Here is a 16,068-nt window from a genome sequence, read left to right on the forward strand (position 1 = left end):
AAAATGCCGGCAAATTTGGAAAACTCAGCAGTGGCCACAGGACTGGAAAAGGTTGGTTGTCATTCCAATCCCAAAGAAAGGCAATGCCACAGAATGTTCACACCGCTGTACAATTGCACTCATTTCACATGCGAGCAAAAACATGCTCAAAATCCTTCAAGCTAGGCTTCAAACATAGACAGCATATTAAAAAGCAGAGACATTACTTTGCCAACAAACTCTGCCATCTAATCAAAGCTATGGTTTTTCCAGTAGTCATGAATGGATGTGAGAGCTGGACTATTAAGAAAGCTGAGCACTGAAGAATTGATGCTTTTGAACTATGGTGTTGGAGAAGACTCTTGAGAGTCCCTTGGACTGCAAGGAGATCAAACCAGTTAATCCTGAAGGAAATCAGTCCTGAATATTCATTGGAAGGACTGATGCTAAAGCTGAAACTCCAATACTTTGGTCACCTGATGCAGAGAAACTGACTCATTGGAAAAGACCCTAATGCTGGGAAAGATTGAAGGCAGGAGGAAAGGGGGATGACAGAGGAGAGATGGTTGGATGATGTCACCAACTCAAAGGACATGAGTTTGAGCAAGCTCCGGAAGTTGATGATGGACAGGGAAGCCTGGTGTGCTGCAATTCATGGAGTTGCAAAGAGTCAGACACAATTTAGTGACGGAACAACAAAATCTTGACTTACCTTGACCTGAAAATTATGTGTTGGTTAAAAGAAGTAATTACCAAATAAGAAGACACATTATTTACATACCATGAAATTCTGCTGTAGAGGAGACCAAGAATACATTATTGGTACTGAAGCAACTGCATTCAGAGTCTTTAATGGGATGACTTGCGTTGGAAAATCCAAGTCACTGGTCACTGAACACTAGAACAGAAAAAATAGAATTGACTCCTAAGAATAAAAGGACAACCTGAAGCTTCAGTCATCATATTATAAAGAGATGCTGCCTACTTACATCATTTTGAAAAGTAAATTTCTTTACCTGAGACAGTAAGTTGGTAAAAACCAAAAAGCATTCTCTCCTCCTTTACTTAGTGACCAAAAAAGCTTCAGATTTTGAAAATTTTCAAAACCTTCCAACACCTCCCATATTTACCAGTACCAATAAGAATCAAATATAATATTTATGTTGGCCTCAGATTAACTGCTCTTTGCTTTCACCATAAATTTCCTACCTCACTGCTTAATTTTGCTTACATCTCAACCACATGAAACAATAACATAAATCTTACTAAATAAGAATTTAGAAACTTGTTAGGTTCACCTTTATCTTTACCTTCCCTTTTTAAAAAGTCAGTGTCTGCTGATATTATCAGATGATACACTAATATAAAAGGTAGTAGATGGGCGTTTCAATCACAACAAAATGGATTCAAATTAATTCTGCAGAAGTGTAATCCCCAAATTATTAATAACAACAGCTAATGTCATTAAGCACTTTCTATGTGCTAGGCACTATTTTAAACACTTGCATGTTTCATATTCAGTCCTCATCACAGCGCTGTAAGATGGGGACTATTCTTAGTGCCCATCTTACAGGTGAGAAAACTGGGAGAAAGGATACATAACTGGCCCGAAGTCAGACACGAGTCAGGGCTAGAATTCAAGCCCAGCAAGTCTGACTCTGGAGCCCCTCTTCTTACCCATACATACACTGTCAGGACACATCTCCAATACCAGTTAAGTGCGTATATTCCCCTGAGACATTGTACCGTATTTCATCCAATTTACAATGACATGAATTTTAAAGCACACCATTACCTTCTGTATCATTAAGAAAATAATGTTGCCAATTAAACTATAACACAATACTTTATCATAGTGACTCTAAGATGCATGCCAGTTTCAGACGTTAAAATGTTTAGAAGTTTGCATCTTTGACTTGATGAAATACGGTAAAGATCTGTGTCCAAAGACCACAGCACTTCACCCTGTCTAGGAATCCAGCCTCTCTTAAGGAGCTCCAATACCCGATATCAGGTCTCCAGAGCCATCTCAAAAATGCCCTTGACAAATAATCCATGAAAACAGAGCAAAAAGAAGTAGAATTGAAGTAGTAAAATGAAACCAAAAAAGTCATATCTATACGACACACATAATTATTAAATGTTTCATTTTTATCAAAGAAGATTTAAAAATAGCAGGGCTAGATTTGGTGAAATCAGAGTGGAAGTCTTTGGCCTCCAGGCCCACCTGGCCCTCAGCATGTCCTCAGGCCAGGAGGACAATCTTCCAATAGTCACAGTCACCCAGCACAAAAACAGTTCCTTCCTCAGTGGAAGGGAAGGTTTAAAGATAGAACAGTTAGGAAAAACTGTGACAGTGGTTAATCCATTAATTTGCTTTCCAAAAGGGCAAAGATCAAAGGTGACACTAGAGAGCTCATGGCTCAAGTAAGTAAGACAGTGTGAACAGTTGACTAAGCTCCAGAACCCGCAATCTTTCCCCGTTTCCTCCCTTGGCCTCTGATACAGTTCCTCATGCATCTGTCCAATAATAAGAGCAGTTAACATTTATTGAGCACGTACTATGTTGCAGGCACTGTGCTAAGTGCTTCATATGCATTATCGTAACCACTCCTCATCTTAGCCTTTAGCATCGCGACTGCACGATGAGGAGGCAACTGAGGTTCAAAGAAGTTAAATAACTTGCCTGGTCAGAAAGATAGTCAACTGCCAAGCCAGGATGGAAGCCTCAGTCTGACCGCTACACCCGGGAGCCTCATCCGTACGCTCCAGCCCTTCCCGGGATGCTCGTGCCATGGGTGCTATACGCCGAGCATCTTCTCCCCCACCTCCTCCTCTTCCCCTCTTTCTACCACATCTTCATTCCTTCTTCTTAAGTTACTTAACCAGCTAACAGTGGGGCAAAGAATAGCTGAAACTACAGAATAAAGTGATATACACTGTCCAGCAGCTTTAAGTTCAAAACAATTTCAGTCCTTGCAAAACAAATTGGAGTTTTTGAATTTTGTTTTACACGTGGTGGAGGCAAATTAATTCAGTGACTTTAATTCAGAAGACTGGTCCCCTTTAAAGCCTGGGGGACAAGGGGGGGCGGCTGCCTCTCCAACTCTGGCAAACCCAAGGTCACACTCAGAGGAGGAGGGAGAGCTGCGGGTCCTACTCAACCACCAGACAGGAGGGGCACGAGCCCCGCCCCGCCGGTCTGCCCGGCGTCGTGAGGATGCTGAGTCCACTGAACGAGCTCACGTCTCCGTGAACAGAAAGAACTTAGAGAAGCGCAGAAAATAAGATGGCAGAGGCTGCAGCACTGCGTACTGTCTCCCACCCCACACCTGCCACACCCTATCACCTAGACCTCAATTCTCAGCCCTCAGTGTTACCAAGGGGCTAGAAATAAGCTCTCTGAAGGCAAAAGTGGCTGTGGCAGAGCGTGGTGCTACGTCTGCCTCGCAACAATACTCAGCACAGTGTCTCAAAAAAGAGTAGGCACTCAAAAAATGTTCCCGGAATGAACCGACTGCATTTGCTGACTTTTCCCCGATGGAGACTTCGACTTCCACTTCTTTTAAAGCTACGAGAACACCTAAGTAACAAATCGAAGGTCTATACCCACCTCGTTATCTATGCATTATCTCTAGAAACTCTATCCCATTCTTTAACTATTAACTAAAAACCATATCCCTTTCGTTTATGAAATAATATTCAAATGCAAAAGCATTTGCTGGTAAAACAAGTTTGGGAATTCTTATTCATTGACTTACAGGAAAATTACTCAAAAATCCCAGTTACTTACCAGTAACTTTTTTTCTTTGAAAATGTATCATCCTTGACAGTTTGTTATCAAGTCTCACAGCACTCAGAGGACTGAATAGGACTTTGACCTCCTGGGTCTCCACAGCCTTTTACCTCATCAAAGCCTTGGGCTCAGGCACTCACTAGGAGACCTGTATATCAACCAATGAAATTCTCTAATTCTAGGTCCAACTTGAGGATCACACAAGGAAGCTGTTGCAGGTAACCCATCAGCGATGGTAAAGAAAGAGGATGACCACACGCGTTATCAAGGATGCTGCACTTTCAGAGAAACACAGCCTACTGGTAGGTGACCGGTCCCCTGAGGATGGAGAGACTTACATCAACCAGCTGGTACAATAGGCGACCGTGTGGCTGGACCACTGGGAGCTGGAGGGAAGGCAGCCCAAACTAGCGGTTGGAGGAGGACACAGCCCACTGAGACTCGTGGCGGGAGGCTGCTTCCAAGTAAAAACTGTGCTACGGAAAATCGTAGAGGGAAGAGCAGGTGAGTGGCCTGCAGGGAAGGGAAAGAAATTAACACACCCTACTACGTGCCGAGCACTGTGCTAGACTTTACCAAAGTTAACTGCTTTAAAATCCACCACTGCCCTAGGAGGCAGCTATGACTCCCCCTCTTACAGCGGGACGGCCCAAGGGGCACGGCCACAGCCATCCGGACTCTCAACAGGCTTTACGTTAGGAGGGTGAAGGCCAGCTTCCGTGTAGTAAGGGGAAAAAATACACTCGGTTAACCAAGTTAAAAATATTCTTGGATCCTGGTTGGTCCACTCAATTCAAGCCAGAGACACAATGAACTGTTGATATTGTCTAATATCCTTTAGCTTTTCCGAGCGAAAACAATAAGGACTGTCTCACATCTAAAGTGCAGGAAAGAAAGTACTGGCTGCCGCCCAACTCCAGGGGAAAGCTGAGGGTGATTTCTGAAACTACTCATATTCCTCACGGTTTCAGCAGAGACAAGATGATACACCAAGTTTTAAATTAGCTAGCCCTCTGGTGAAAATGATAGTGTACATAACTTAATTTCAGACTGCTTTCATGTGAAGGAAGTACTGAAGAGAAAACTGGAATGAGGTTAAGTATCAAGTTTGGGTCAAGAAAAGCTCACAGTAGAAGTGAGCTCCTAACAGGGGTTGGAAGGATTAGGAAAAGGGTGGCGAGAGGAGGGAAGGGTGGTCAGAAATCAAACATCCTGATGAGATCTTGACACAAAGACCTTTACAGTTAATAAAAGCAGCTAATCAAGGTCGTGGGAGCTAAGGAATACAAGAGTGCTTCAGACCAGACTGTAAATTATTTCCTGTTCTGGTGCTGAATGTGTGTGCTGCAGAGCCGCCCAGACTAGAGGAGAAGCTCCGCCTAGCGACACGAGGCTCCTGCTCTGAGCTCACTTGAGAACAGAAAGATGTCATCCTACAAGCATCCTCTGGGCGGGACACGGGGGCACATATAGCACTTCACAGAGAACAGGTAACAACAATTACCTTCACATTATCGGTGAAGGGCAATGGCAGGATATTGGGACCTTAAAGCTCCTCCCTGCATCTGAGCTCCTGAGTGAGGAGATCACAGATCTATAAATCTAGTTAGTATAGTAACTGTTAAAAACCCAACTCTGGTCTGAGTCTGAAGGGGGTTGTAAGGGTAAATAGTCCCCTCTTAATCTGCAGTTCCGCTAAAATCCTACAGCTCAGAAGCAGAACAATTAATAGTCACAGGACAAAAGTTGACAGGACCACAAAAACACCCAACACAGCGTGTAAGGCAGGTAACCAGAGTACTGCTTGTCCGTGAGAGGCAAACTCAAGTACCTAATTCAGTAAGGGTCCTATGAGAGGTAAATAAAGATCACTTCTATCACTGAAAAAAAAAGGAAAGAAAAGAAAAACTAAGAAGCAGAACAAAGAATAAAGCCGGGTTTCCATCAGCTGGGGCAGCAGGGGTTGCAGTGGAGACAGGACAGTCCCAGGACCTCGGTCTCAGAAGCGTGAGCTCTGCGCTCAGGGGCTGAGCTTGCTCCGTGACCGCCAGACAGGCCAATTCTGCTGATCTTTGCACAACAGAAGCATGACTCTCCCCAGCTGCTCACAGATTCATCATTTAGTGAATGATGCTAAAACAACAGAGCTAAACAGAAAAAAATCAAAAATGAAATCTCCCCACTCTTTATACAAGAGGGAACTCCTAATAGGGTAAATGATGTTAAAACACAAAAATGAAAACAGAACTAGAAGGAAAGATGGGTAATCTATCATCTTGAAGTGAAGAAAGGCTTTGTCAGCCTTAAAGAAACACAAAAATCAAAAGAAACTCTAATTAACTACATATACATTTAAAACTTCTGTACAACCAAAATATATCAGAAATAACATCAAAATGGGGAGAAAAAGATCTGCAGAATAGATGATTAAAACCTAGTATTTATAATATAAAGTCCTTAAAAATCATAAGAAAAAGTTCAACCCAATTTTAAAAGATCCGAGCCCATAACAGCCAACTCATAAAACAAATACAAACAAACAACAGATACTTAGTTTTGCTGAAAAAAGGAAGGCAAGCAAACTGCAGTAGTGTTTTGCCTGTCACACTGACAAAGGTTAACATTTTACGTTGGGAAAACAGAGAAAGCCCTACTATTATGAGTTGGTGAAGAGTGTAAACAAAAAACTTTCGGGGTTCAATTTGTTAACATCTATTAAAATGTTATATACACATATCCTCTTGACCTAGGTAAAACGTTTCTAGAAACTTTTCCTACAAACTTACTCAAAAGATGTGTAAGAATAATACTCACAGAAATGCTAACTGCAAAAGGAAAAAATAAAAACCTAAGTGTTCATCAGTTATGAACAGGGCAATCAATTATGGCACAGCCACAAGACCAGGCACTTGCACTGGGGAAGAACTGTAAAGTGACGGCCCCGGGTGGCAGACATGTTTTATCTGGGAATAATTTTTTTTAAATAAAATACATCATCATTATTACTAACATGTTACAGAAAAAGAAATCTGAAAGAATCACAATCACAAGGGTTCAGCTACAGGGTCCTTTGTCTCCTGTTTCATATATTTCTGTGTTACTTGAATTTTTACAGTTAATATTTTATAATGATCTTCTAATTAAGAAAAAGACTTTTACAAAATTTCACTAACCCACAGATATTCCCGGGGGCTTCCCTGTGGCTCAGATGGTAGAGAATCTGCTTGCAATGCAAGAGACCCAGGTTCGATCCCTGGGTCAACAAGATACCCTGGAGAAAGGAATGACAACCCATTCAAGTATTCTTGCCTGGAGAATTCCATGGACAGAACTCTGGTAGGCTACAATCCATGGGGTCACAAAGAGTCGGACACAACTGAGCAACTAACAACACACAGATATTCCCATTAGCTGGTAAGAAAGTACCTTATCAATTGCCAAGGTAGCTCATGAAATCTACCCATCCCTCCCCAAAAGGTACTCAATTATATACTTTTACAAAATCTAGTAAGAGCAAACAAAACAGAATCCTAAGCAGTGGATTTGTCAATCCATAATATCAAGCTAAATTATGACAGAAGTTCTAGGCCTAAAAAGTGTTATTTCTTCAGAGCAATAAACAATTTTTAACACTGTAGACTAGACAGGCATTTCTTTGGGCTTTGGTTCATTCTGTTTGTTTTTAAGACAACTGTCAAAATTTGGTTTTGCATTTTGAGAAGAGACTTTGATCTTTGTAATAGTCAATTTAACAATTTTTAAAACCCAAACTGTATACACAGTGTTCTTACAGAAAAACAGCAAATTAAACACAACTTCTGCTAATTAAACACAACTTCTGCTAGTTTATTTAAGATCACAAAATAAACATTTGATGTTTTTGAAAAGTTCACTTTTAAAGTTAAGATATATCATCTTAAGTTTCAAATATGAACTCAAACATAAGTATGTGATATATCTTCAATATACAATAATAGAACCTCAACCAACATACGTGATCTTTTTTTTAAATGGTCTTTTTGGAAAAGCATAAAATGCTTATATTAGCTTCCTTTCAAAAGAAAAGTAACACTTCCTTATGGTTACTGAAGTAACGTTCCATCTAGTTCCACTGAAAGAAAGCCAGAAAGAAAGCGAAGGCTGTCATGATTTGAAAAAGTTACATGGGCAGGAAGGACTGGCAGAGTTAATACAAGACTCAACCAACTAAGGGTTAAGAGAGACAGACAGCAGCAGAAAGCAACTAGAAACCAGTTCCTTGAGGAACCAAGAAAGGACAGATATGCTCAAGCTGAGAGTCAAGACACTCACGTGGGAGCACCCCTCACCTCTCTCTAAGACATGAGAAAAAGGGCCCAGCTCCTTGAACACTTGCTCAAATGCTGAGCAGCACACACTGGTCCTCTAATGCTCAAACTCACCAAGGAGGGAAAGCACGCGACTGTGCTGGGGTGAGGAGTAAACAAGACGCCAGCACACACCGGGTGCACCGGCATGCTCTTTTTCTTCGCGTGTGGTGATTTCTGTTTACAATCAACTGACAAAAGTACATGACCATGTCAATAAATGATGCAGTCAAGTGTTTACAGGCAAACAAGTTTTTTCTTCCCCTTCAATAAAAAATAAGCCCAAATTGCAAACTCATGAAAGAACTCATATGTCCTGCATTACAACAGAAGCCTCCCCCTACAAAAAAAATTCATTTGTGAATATCAAGTGATAGGTGATGAACTTAAAATTCTAAGATATCACTAGGAAGAGTAAACCTATATGTACTGAAAAGTCCAGTAGACTTATAGTTCTCCACGAATGTGAGAACCTGGGGTCCTTCCGATGCTGCTTGTATGTCAAACATTCTGAAGAAGCCCCACTCCTTTCATAAGTAAACAAGACACAGAATTCTTACAAGAACACTACATTCTCCTGGAAATCTAAAAATGCATATTGGCAGGATATTTTTAAAGTACTACACCAATCACACCAGTTGCCCAGAAGATGGACATCATTTGAGAAAGCCTCCCTTTCAGTCACAATTTGTACAAGTAAAAAAAATCTTGATATGAAGAATCAATGAAGAGGAAAAGCACCTTGTGGTTTTTAGCACGAAACGGAAAACGCACAAAAAGAAATGCATTAGTAAGAACTACAAGAGTAACTCAACCAGCTCCTTCATTAACACTGGAAAAACAGACACACTACAGGGCACAGCCACTAACATACAGGCTTAGAGAAGATAAAGCTCTTTACTGACTGATAAGACAAAGCAATGATGTTACCAAGAAAGAAGTTTTTGATAAACAGCCACATGTTACAGCGATGTGGTGCATATCCCTTGGCCTGTAAGTATCATTTAATAACATTTTTAAGCTGAGCGCTCCTTAAAAACAGATAAACTGAAGCGCAAAGGAAATAAATGTAAAGTATATATATTATAGTCACCATCTTCAAGAAGTCAGGAGTATTTTCTAAAAGAAAAAAACAGACATACTCTGTACTAAAATCCTATGGGCAACAGTTTAGGTTCTGCAACTTCAACACCACAAACTAAGTAGCCGCAAGTCTCCTAAAAGCACTCCTGAAGGAAAGTGGCTGCGGTTCAACTGCAGGGCTCCTTGAACCCAAGTCACTTCATCAGATCAGAAAGTAACCTTGTCAGATTTTACTAAAATAACCTAGATAAAATTGGTCATTTTAAAACTGGGCGTATCACCTACCTTCTACAAGTACAAAAGGGAATAAAGTATTTGAGTGAATTTGAGTGAATTTGACTGAAAACTGTCAGTGAATCATCATCATGCTCCAAGAACTTAAACTGAAGACAGCCCTTTTATAAAGGATGAGTTTATAAAGATAAGGACTTAATTAAAGCAGTGTCACAACAGCACTTAACAAATGTTCAGAGAAACAGATTTTTCAGGTGTCTGGGTCAACAGGGCAGTCCCAAATTCTGCCAAGCCTTCAAGCCTACTGCAAAGAAAGTCTTTGCAAAATAGGCTAACTTACCTATTTTCTCCCTGCTTCTGACCTAGTTGACCCCAACTTTCAAAGCATAAAAAAGAAACTGATTTATTTTGGAAATGCTCAAACTGAAGAAAAACTAAACAGAGATAGAGTCTTATCTGGAAAGTAAGGAGACTAGACAGATCATTAAAGTCCTTTCCAGCCCTAAAGTTCTATTATTTACTATGATAACACCAAAAAGCTTATCACAAACTATATAAATCTTTAGCTTCCAAAAGTCAGTGATGATGGTTTTAAAGGGGATGGGGGGCTAGGAGGAGTATAAGATGAATCATTTGAAGCAGAATCAGCTGTCAAGAGACACTCAAAAACAAGTGAGCCTGACCAGGTCAGAGCTCCAGGCAACAAACCCTGAACCCTGAGGCTAGGGGTTTCTTTCCTCCTTTTCCTTCTTATTTTGTGAAAATATTTCTTCTCAACCTGTATGGAGTACTAAGTTTAAAAACCACTTGTTTTTTTATCAAAATACTAATTTCTTCTTACCATTTGTCCCATAAGCTCAATAAAAAGTTAGGTATCTTTACATTCAATGACTTTTATCTCTACTAACAAAATTAAAAGCAAAATTCAATTTGTAAATATTCATTTGAATAAACTATACTCTTTGATTAACACCAAAAATTGTATCATGAGCAATTCCAGTTGTACTTAAATAACGAACTTCAATAATTTCTTAAAGTGTCTGAGCAAAGAGTACTCTTTCAGGCCCACATCAGATCACTAGAGCAAGGAAACTGACTTTAAGCCCTCTAAGTTATGTTTCCTCACCCGGGAATGGAAAGGGGGTAACACAGCCATCACAATGATCAAATCACAACAGACCTAGTGCCCTGCCAGAAATCACCACTGCTGCGACTTTTATTATAAAGGCAGGCCAGGATTTTGGCAGCATTTTGAGATTTGTAATGGGTGGCAAAAACAAGTGTTCCATGCGTTTCCTACTTTATTTCTTCAAATTTCTAAGATTTTTCTCTCTGGGGAGAAAAAAACAGAGGTTTCTTTCTCCTTAACTTCAAAACTTTCAGAACATCACCAGACAAAACTTGCAAAAGAACTAGCGAGAGGCTACATCCTGATCCCTTTTGAGAATGTTCTAACCAGCACAGAAAGGAATCTCTTTCACCTTTAGTTATGAAATATTTAGTACATTTTATTTACATATGTACATTAATAAGTACATATTAATAAGTCATTTACCTCAATGTGTAGGTCCTGACCTGTTCCATGTGACTGAAAGGTGTTAATACTTTTTTTCATATAATACATTTTATACAACTGCAAATCAGAGCTTAAAGAGCTGTCACCCGACAAAATTTATAAATAACTAAGAATCATCCCAAGCCATTTTTCACCATCAAGACCATGAACATCATCACTAAAACCACTTCTAGGACCATATCTGTAGCACTGACCAGTCCTCGAAGCCAGTCCATCACATGACCTCAACAGGCCTCATATGACAGCAAATTAGTGCTTAATTATCATAATACCATATTAAAAATGTCTACTCGTTGAAAACATCACTTTAGAACAAATTCATTCCATTGTTTAAATGCATCCCATGTTTAGACACCCAGGTCAACAATCATCTACTCTGTGGTGTAATTTAAATTTCATCTCACTTTCTTCCCTCTTTCTGCTTCCATGCCCGTTCAGGTAGCATTTCTTATCATATGCCATGTCTTCCTGTATAAAACTGGCACTTAAGTTGAAACACCTTAACCAAAATCCTACTGATTGGTTCATACTGTGTAAGTTTCTGCCATTTTCTCTTCATCTTGCTACTACTACATTTTAAAGTGTTACTTCATTATAAACCTACCATAGATTTACTGCCTTCCTTGGAAAACAGTAATTTTTTGGAGTGATTAAGATCTACTTCATTCATCCAAAAAAATGCTATTAACAAATGAAATTCTGACCTCTCAATCCCAAGTTTTAAAATTCCCAGTGAGCCTTAGAATTTAAACAAAATGTGTAATAAAATGCTTGTTAACTCCATGAGTATGCATGAAAAAGAAACATTTCTTCCAGCATGGCTAATTCATAAGAAGGGGGAGGAAAAAAGAAAAGTGTGGGTCAGAAAGCCGTGCTCTAACTTTTGATCTGATGAGGACATTTAAGAGTATTTTAAGTTCTTTTTTAATGAACAGTCTTATAAAGTCTAGGGATCTATCTAATAACAGTGAAAGTAGAATTCTAAACATCAGAGCTCTGTTACAGGAATAACTAGAAGCCATTAGCAGTTGCATGTTAAAGAGAAACAGCAATAAAACAAGGGACATCCGAGGTCAATGGTTCCCTCTCAATAACCAACCAACATTCCAACAGCAAAAACCAAAATGCACTGATAATTTGAACAGCGCATGAGTTCACCAACCTCCCTGGTCCCGCGCAATGAGCTCACAGAAGTCAGGATATGCACAGGCTGGATTCTTCGCTGTTTCCACTCTTGGTTTAAGATTTCTGTTCTTTCCAAAATTTTCTGACGATTGGAACTAAACATACTCTTTTTAAAAAAAAATGAAGGAGAGAAAAAAAGAAATTGTTCATTGTTAGAAAATTTGTAACATCTCTAATGAAGGTTAAAATTGCATAATTCGTCAAAAGTACCAGGGATATTCCTTCAAAAGCATACGGATTTTACACTAAAATGTGGCTTCCCACATTCAAATAATACAAAAACACAACATCTATTATTTTACTGAGAGTAGAAGGGGAACAAGAAATCATTTTTGTCCTTTGTCAACTGTGTACATATCTTTTTTAATCACAAAAACTTCTGGAACACAGTACCATGAAACACCCCTTTATGCTTGGATCCTAGGTCTTGTCATGCAGTGCACAAAGCTATACTGAGAAGATGGTGACTGCCAAGTAGGCTGAATTAGACTAAAACTCATCATTTCACTGTGCGCACGGTACATTTTTATGTTAGTTAGGACAGACCAAGGACCTCAACTTCCAAGCTTCCATTTCTCTTACAGTAAAAAGGCCATTTTCCCTCTCAAACTAAAGCTTATCTTGAGGGGTTGTACCGCGTGCTCCCAGGAGGCAGAGGGTACCTTGACTTCGTCAGCGCGCCTGAATCTCTTGAGCTGCCGCAGGCGCATGTACTCTGACTTTACGCGCTTCCGCCAACACACTGGTCCCTTCTCAGACTTCTTCCCAGTCTGGCCCATGATTATTCTAAAAGCAATGGTTTCATATTAAAATTGCTGATCTGACCAGCCTGAATATGATCACTTGTGTTTTAACCCCCAGCAAACTAACCACCAACTAAAGAAATGACACATAATTACGCTCTTGGTATTTGCAAGGAGGGTGCTCATTTGTTCTGGGTTGTGAAGTCCTTAAAAACATTTCATTCCAGGTATAAATTTTTATTTAACATAGCTTTTCAAAGACATTTTTATATACAAAGATACTCCACTCCTAAACTGCAGTCATTCTACCAAAACAAGACCCATTACAGGAGTTAATTATATACAGTAAGAAGCTATGAGATTCACACTTGTGGAGTGAAATAAAAATGTAGACACATGTTCTAAGTTTTTCATCATTAAATTAGCTGATATAGGCACAAATATATGACTGGAAGAGAAATCCAAAAAAGAAGTAAAATCTGCATACAGCACTAAAGGTGGAAAATATACAGAACAATATATGATACAGGTACAAATTAAAGTATTCCCCCTACATGCACTTTCAACCATGCTTCTCACCTTCAACACGGCGATGCAAGTCTGTGGTTTTACCTGTGGCCACCTTTCCTCCCGCGGCCTCCCAGAGAAGGCAGGGACTCAGAGGCTCTGGAAGCCCGTTATGTGCAGTGCAGGCTCAGCCTGCAGTCCACCAGGTGTCCAATTCACACTACAGAGTCTAACAAGTGTCCTCTTCTAGAACATTTTCTCAAAGTGCTACAATTGTACTTGTTTCTTCAAAAGGTTAGAAGGACAGTCCTCTGTCGGATGGCGCAAAGGGGCTGCGCTGGGGATCTGGGCTTTACTTTCTCTAGGCACAGAGGAAGTCATGCAGGTTTTGAGTCAAGGAGGGGCCAGCTGTGGAGGGGCCAGCTGGCTGCAACAGTGACAGAAGGGGCTGCAAGAGAGCCAAAGGCAAAGGTGTGGCCGGGGGGAGACGCGCTTGTGCAAGCCCACCGGTGAGGAGAGCAGGAAAGGATCTCAGTCTGCGGAAGACGGTTTTCTGGCCTGACTGACTGAGCAGTTTCAGCACCTGTTCACATACAGCCCTCAGACACAGAGAAAAATGCCTCAGGAGAGGAATCAGAGAGAGAAAAGGAGTCCAGAGGTCAGTGGAACTTTCTGTGGGAATATTCCACCACCAAGCCACGACAGACAACGCCAATGGTGGATGATTCAGGCTGAAAGAGGAGCAGAGAGAGCAAGTGATAAATGACTAGTAAGAATTGGACGATGAACACACAAAGATGAAAGGAACACAGAACCTGCCTTGTGGAGCTTATAGCCGAACTAGGAAGGTCTGAAAGAACAGACTTTACAATGTGAGATAAACACGCAAAAGTACTGGGGTTGAGGGTTGGGGAGTCAAGTAAGGAGGGGTAGAAGGAGGGCAGAAAAGTGACAACTCAACCTTCACAGCTGAGGCGATTTCAAAAGCACAGAGAGCAGGCGCTAAGAGCAGGAGCCAGGGGTCGCCGGCAGACCCTGCAGACAAAGGCGCCCCAAACAGGTGAAGAGTCCAACCACAAGAACTGAGGGAATGAGAAGAATGAAGAGATTTCAGAACTTCAGATAAAGACAGCTGAGTGAGATCAGAGATAGGATGACTCCTGTAAAAGGTTCAAAGTGCGCCCTTGCCTGTGGGGCTGAGTGGAACAGTCCTGGGAGCTGGGGAGACTAACCCCCACAGCCGACCCCAGCTTGGCAGCAATGAAGAACCCCGGGAAGAAACGAGGAAGGAGGTGAGGCCGGGCCAAAGGACGCCCGAGTCTGGGAGAAGCTAAAGCTCTATTTAAAAAGTGACTCTGTGGGAATTTTTTGCTTTCATATCTGTGGTTAAGACAACAGATGGGCTCAGGAGATTCTATGCAAATCAGTTTCAGATATTTGGCACTTCAGAGGCCTACCCAAAAGGGGGAAATATCAGGTAAAAAGGGATTGTCACCACTTCATTAGCTCATAAACTCATCACCACCACCGCCTCCACAAATTCTTGGTCCCTGGCAGGCGGTGGTGGTGCCGAGTCCGAGGAACCTGCTCTGGGAGCATGGCTCTTGTCCTCACTGATGTCCAGCACGGTTATCACTACAGTCTTTCAGGTGCATTTTTTCTGTCGTGGTGAAAAGGCATCATCAGTTAGCACTTCATGTTTTCAACCCTGGAATATCTTCCAGAGCCTGTCAAGACAGAACCAAAGCTGTAACTAAACTACCAAGTCTCACAATCAACAACAGGACACTTCAAAGCTGATTTGAAACCAACCTCTCCGTAAGAGGGCATGTGTGGATACGTTTCCACGCTTATAAATTTCACAAAGCTCTCCCAAATAATGAAAATCAAGGTTTTTAAGCCACAGAATGATCTGGTAAATATGCACAATAGACAGGAAAAGAAAATCATGATTCATTTAGGGGAAATTATCCAAATATAAGGTTCATGAGCTCTGAATGAGGATAACAAATAAAAGTATACAGACTGCTCCTCAAAAGTATAGGGATACACAGGCAGATCCATGAAAAAATCAACAAAACTTAAGGGACCATCGGAAGGATGCTTTACATAAAACAAGCTCCCTCCCTCAGCACCGACAGCACATTAAAATCGCATTTTCACGTTCTTCACCCCACTCCAACCCCCTGGAGGTTTCTCCACCTCACGAACAGTTTTTCTTCTTTGTAAAACCCCAGGGCCTGGCTGTATGCCTGACAAACAGATTTTAAAACAAACAATAAACCAAAAGGCAGGTCTACTGACATGTGCGGGTCACGAGCCACGGTGCCACGGGTCATGACAGGAAGGGGGCTGCCGTGCTGAGCACAGGGAGGGAGGGGAGACACCCCACCACGAGAAACCTGGGAGGAGCCGAGTCTCGGGGCGGTCAGGGCCCTGTGGCCCTCCTGCCCTGCAACAAATGAAGAGATCCTGAGCGTAAAACTCCAGGATTCCCTTAAGGAAGCTGCTCCTGCCTGAGGCACCTCATCCAAACAAACTGGGTACCAGCACCCCCCACAGCTGGCTGCAGACACCCAATCCCGGCAGGCCCACCCACCTCTAGGCCGGCAGGCAGAA

General features: G+C 41.3%; 1 protein-coding gene across 5 annotated transcripts in view; it reads right to left on the minus strand.

Annotated features, from left to right (window-relative positions):
- The window catches only part of EZH2 (enhancer of zeste 2 polycomb repressive complex 2 subunit), a 56,224-nt gene that overhangs the window by 20,109 nt on the left and 20,047 nt on the right, over positions 1–16,068 (minus strand). For 2 of the 5 annotated variants that reach the window (XM_065939469.1, XM_065939467.1), the window contains exons 2-4: positions 12,862–12,985; positions 12,204–12,305; positions 761–877 (exon numbers count right to left, since the gene is read on the minus strand). In XM_065939469.1, coding sequence (XP_065795541.1) covers positions 761–877; positions 12,204–12,305; positions 12,862–12,978 — 336 coding nt within the window. In that variant the 5' untranslated portion in view covers positions 12,979–12,985. Of the gene's footprint in view, positions 1–760; positions 878–4,113; positions 4,247–12,176; positions 12,306–12,861; positions 12,986–16,068 lie in introns of those variants that run through there. The other 3 variants (XM_065939468.1, XM_065939466.1, XM_065939470.1) reach the window with 2 other exon arrangements.

This window comes from Muntiacus reevesi, chromosome 6 (genome assembly GCF_963930625.1).
Source record: "Muntiacus reevesi chromosome 6, mMunRee1.1, whole genome shotgun sequence".
Taxonomy (NCBI): domain Eukaryota; kingdom Metazoa; phylum Chordata; class Mammalia; order Artiodactyla; family Cervidae; genus Muntiacus; species Muntiacus reevesi.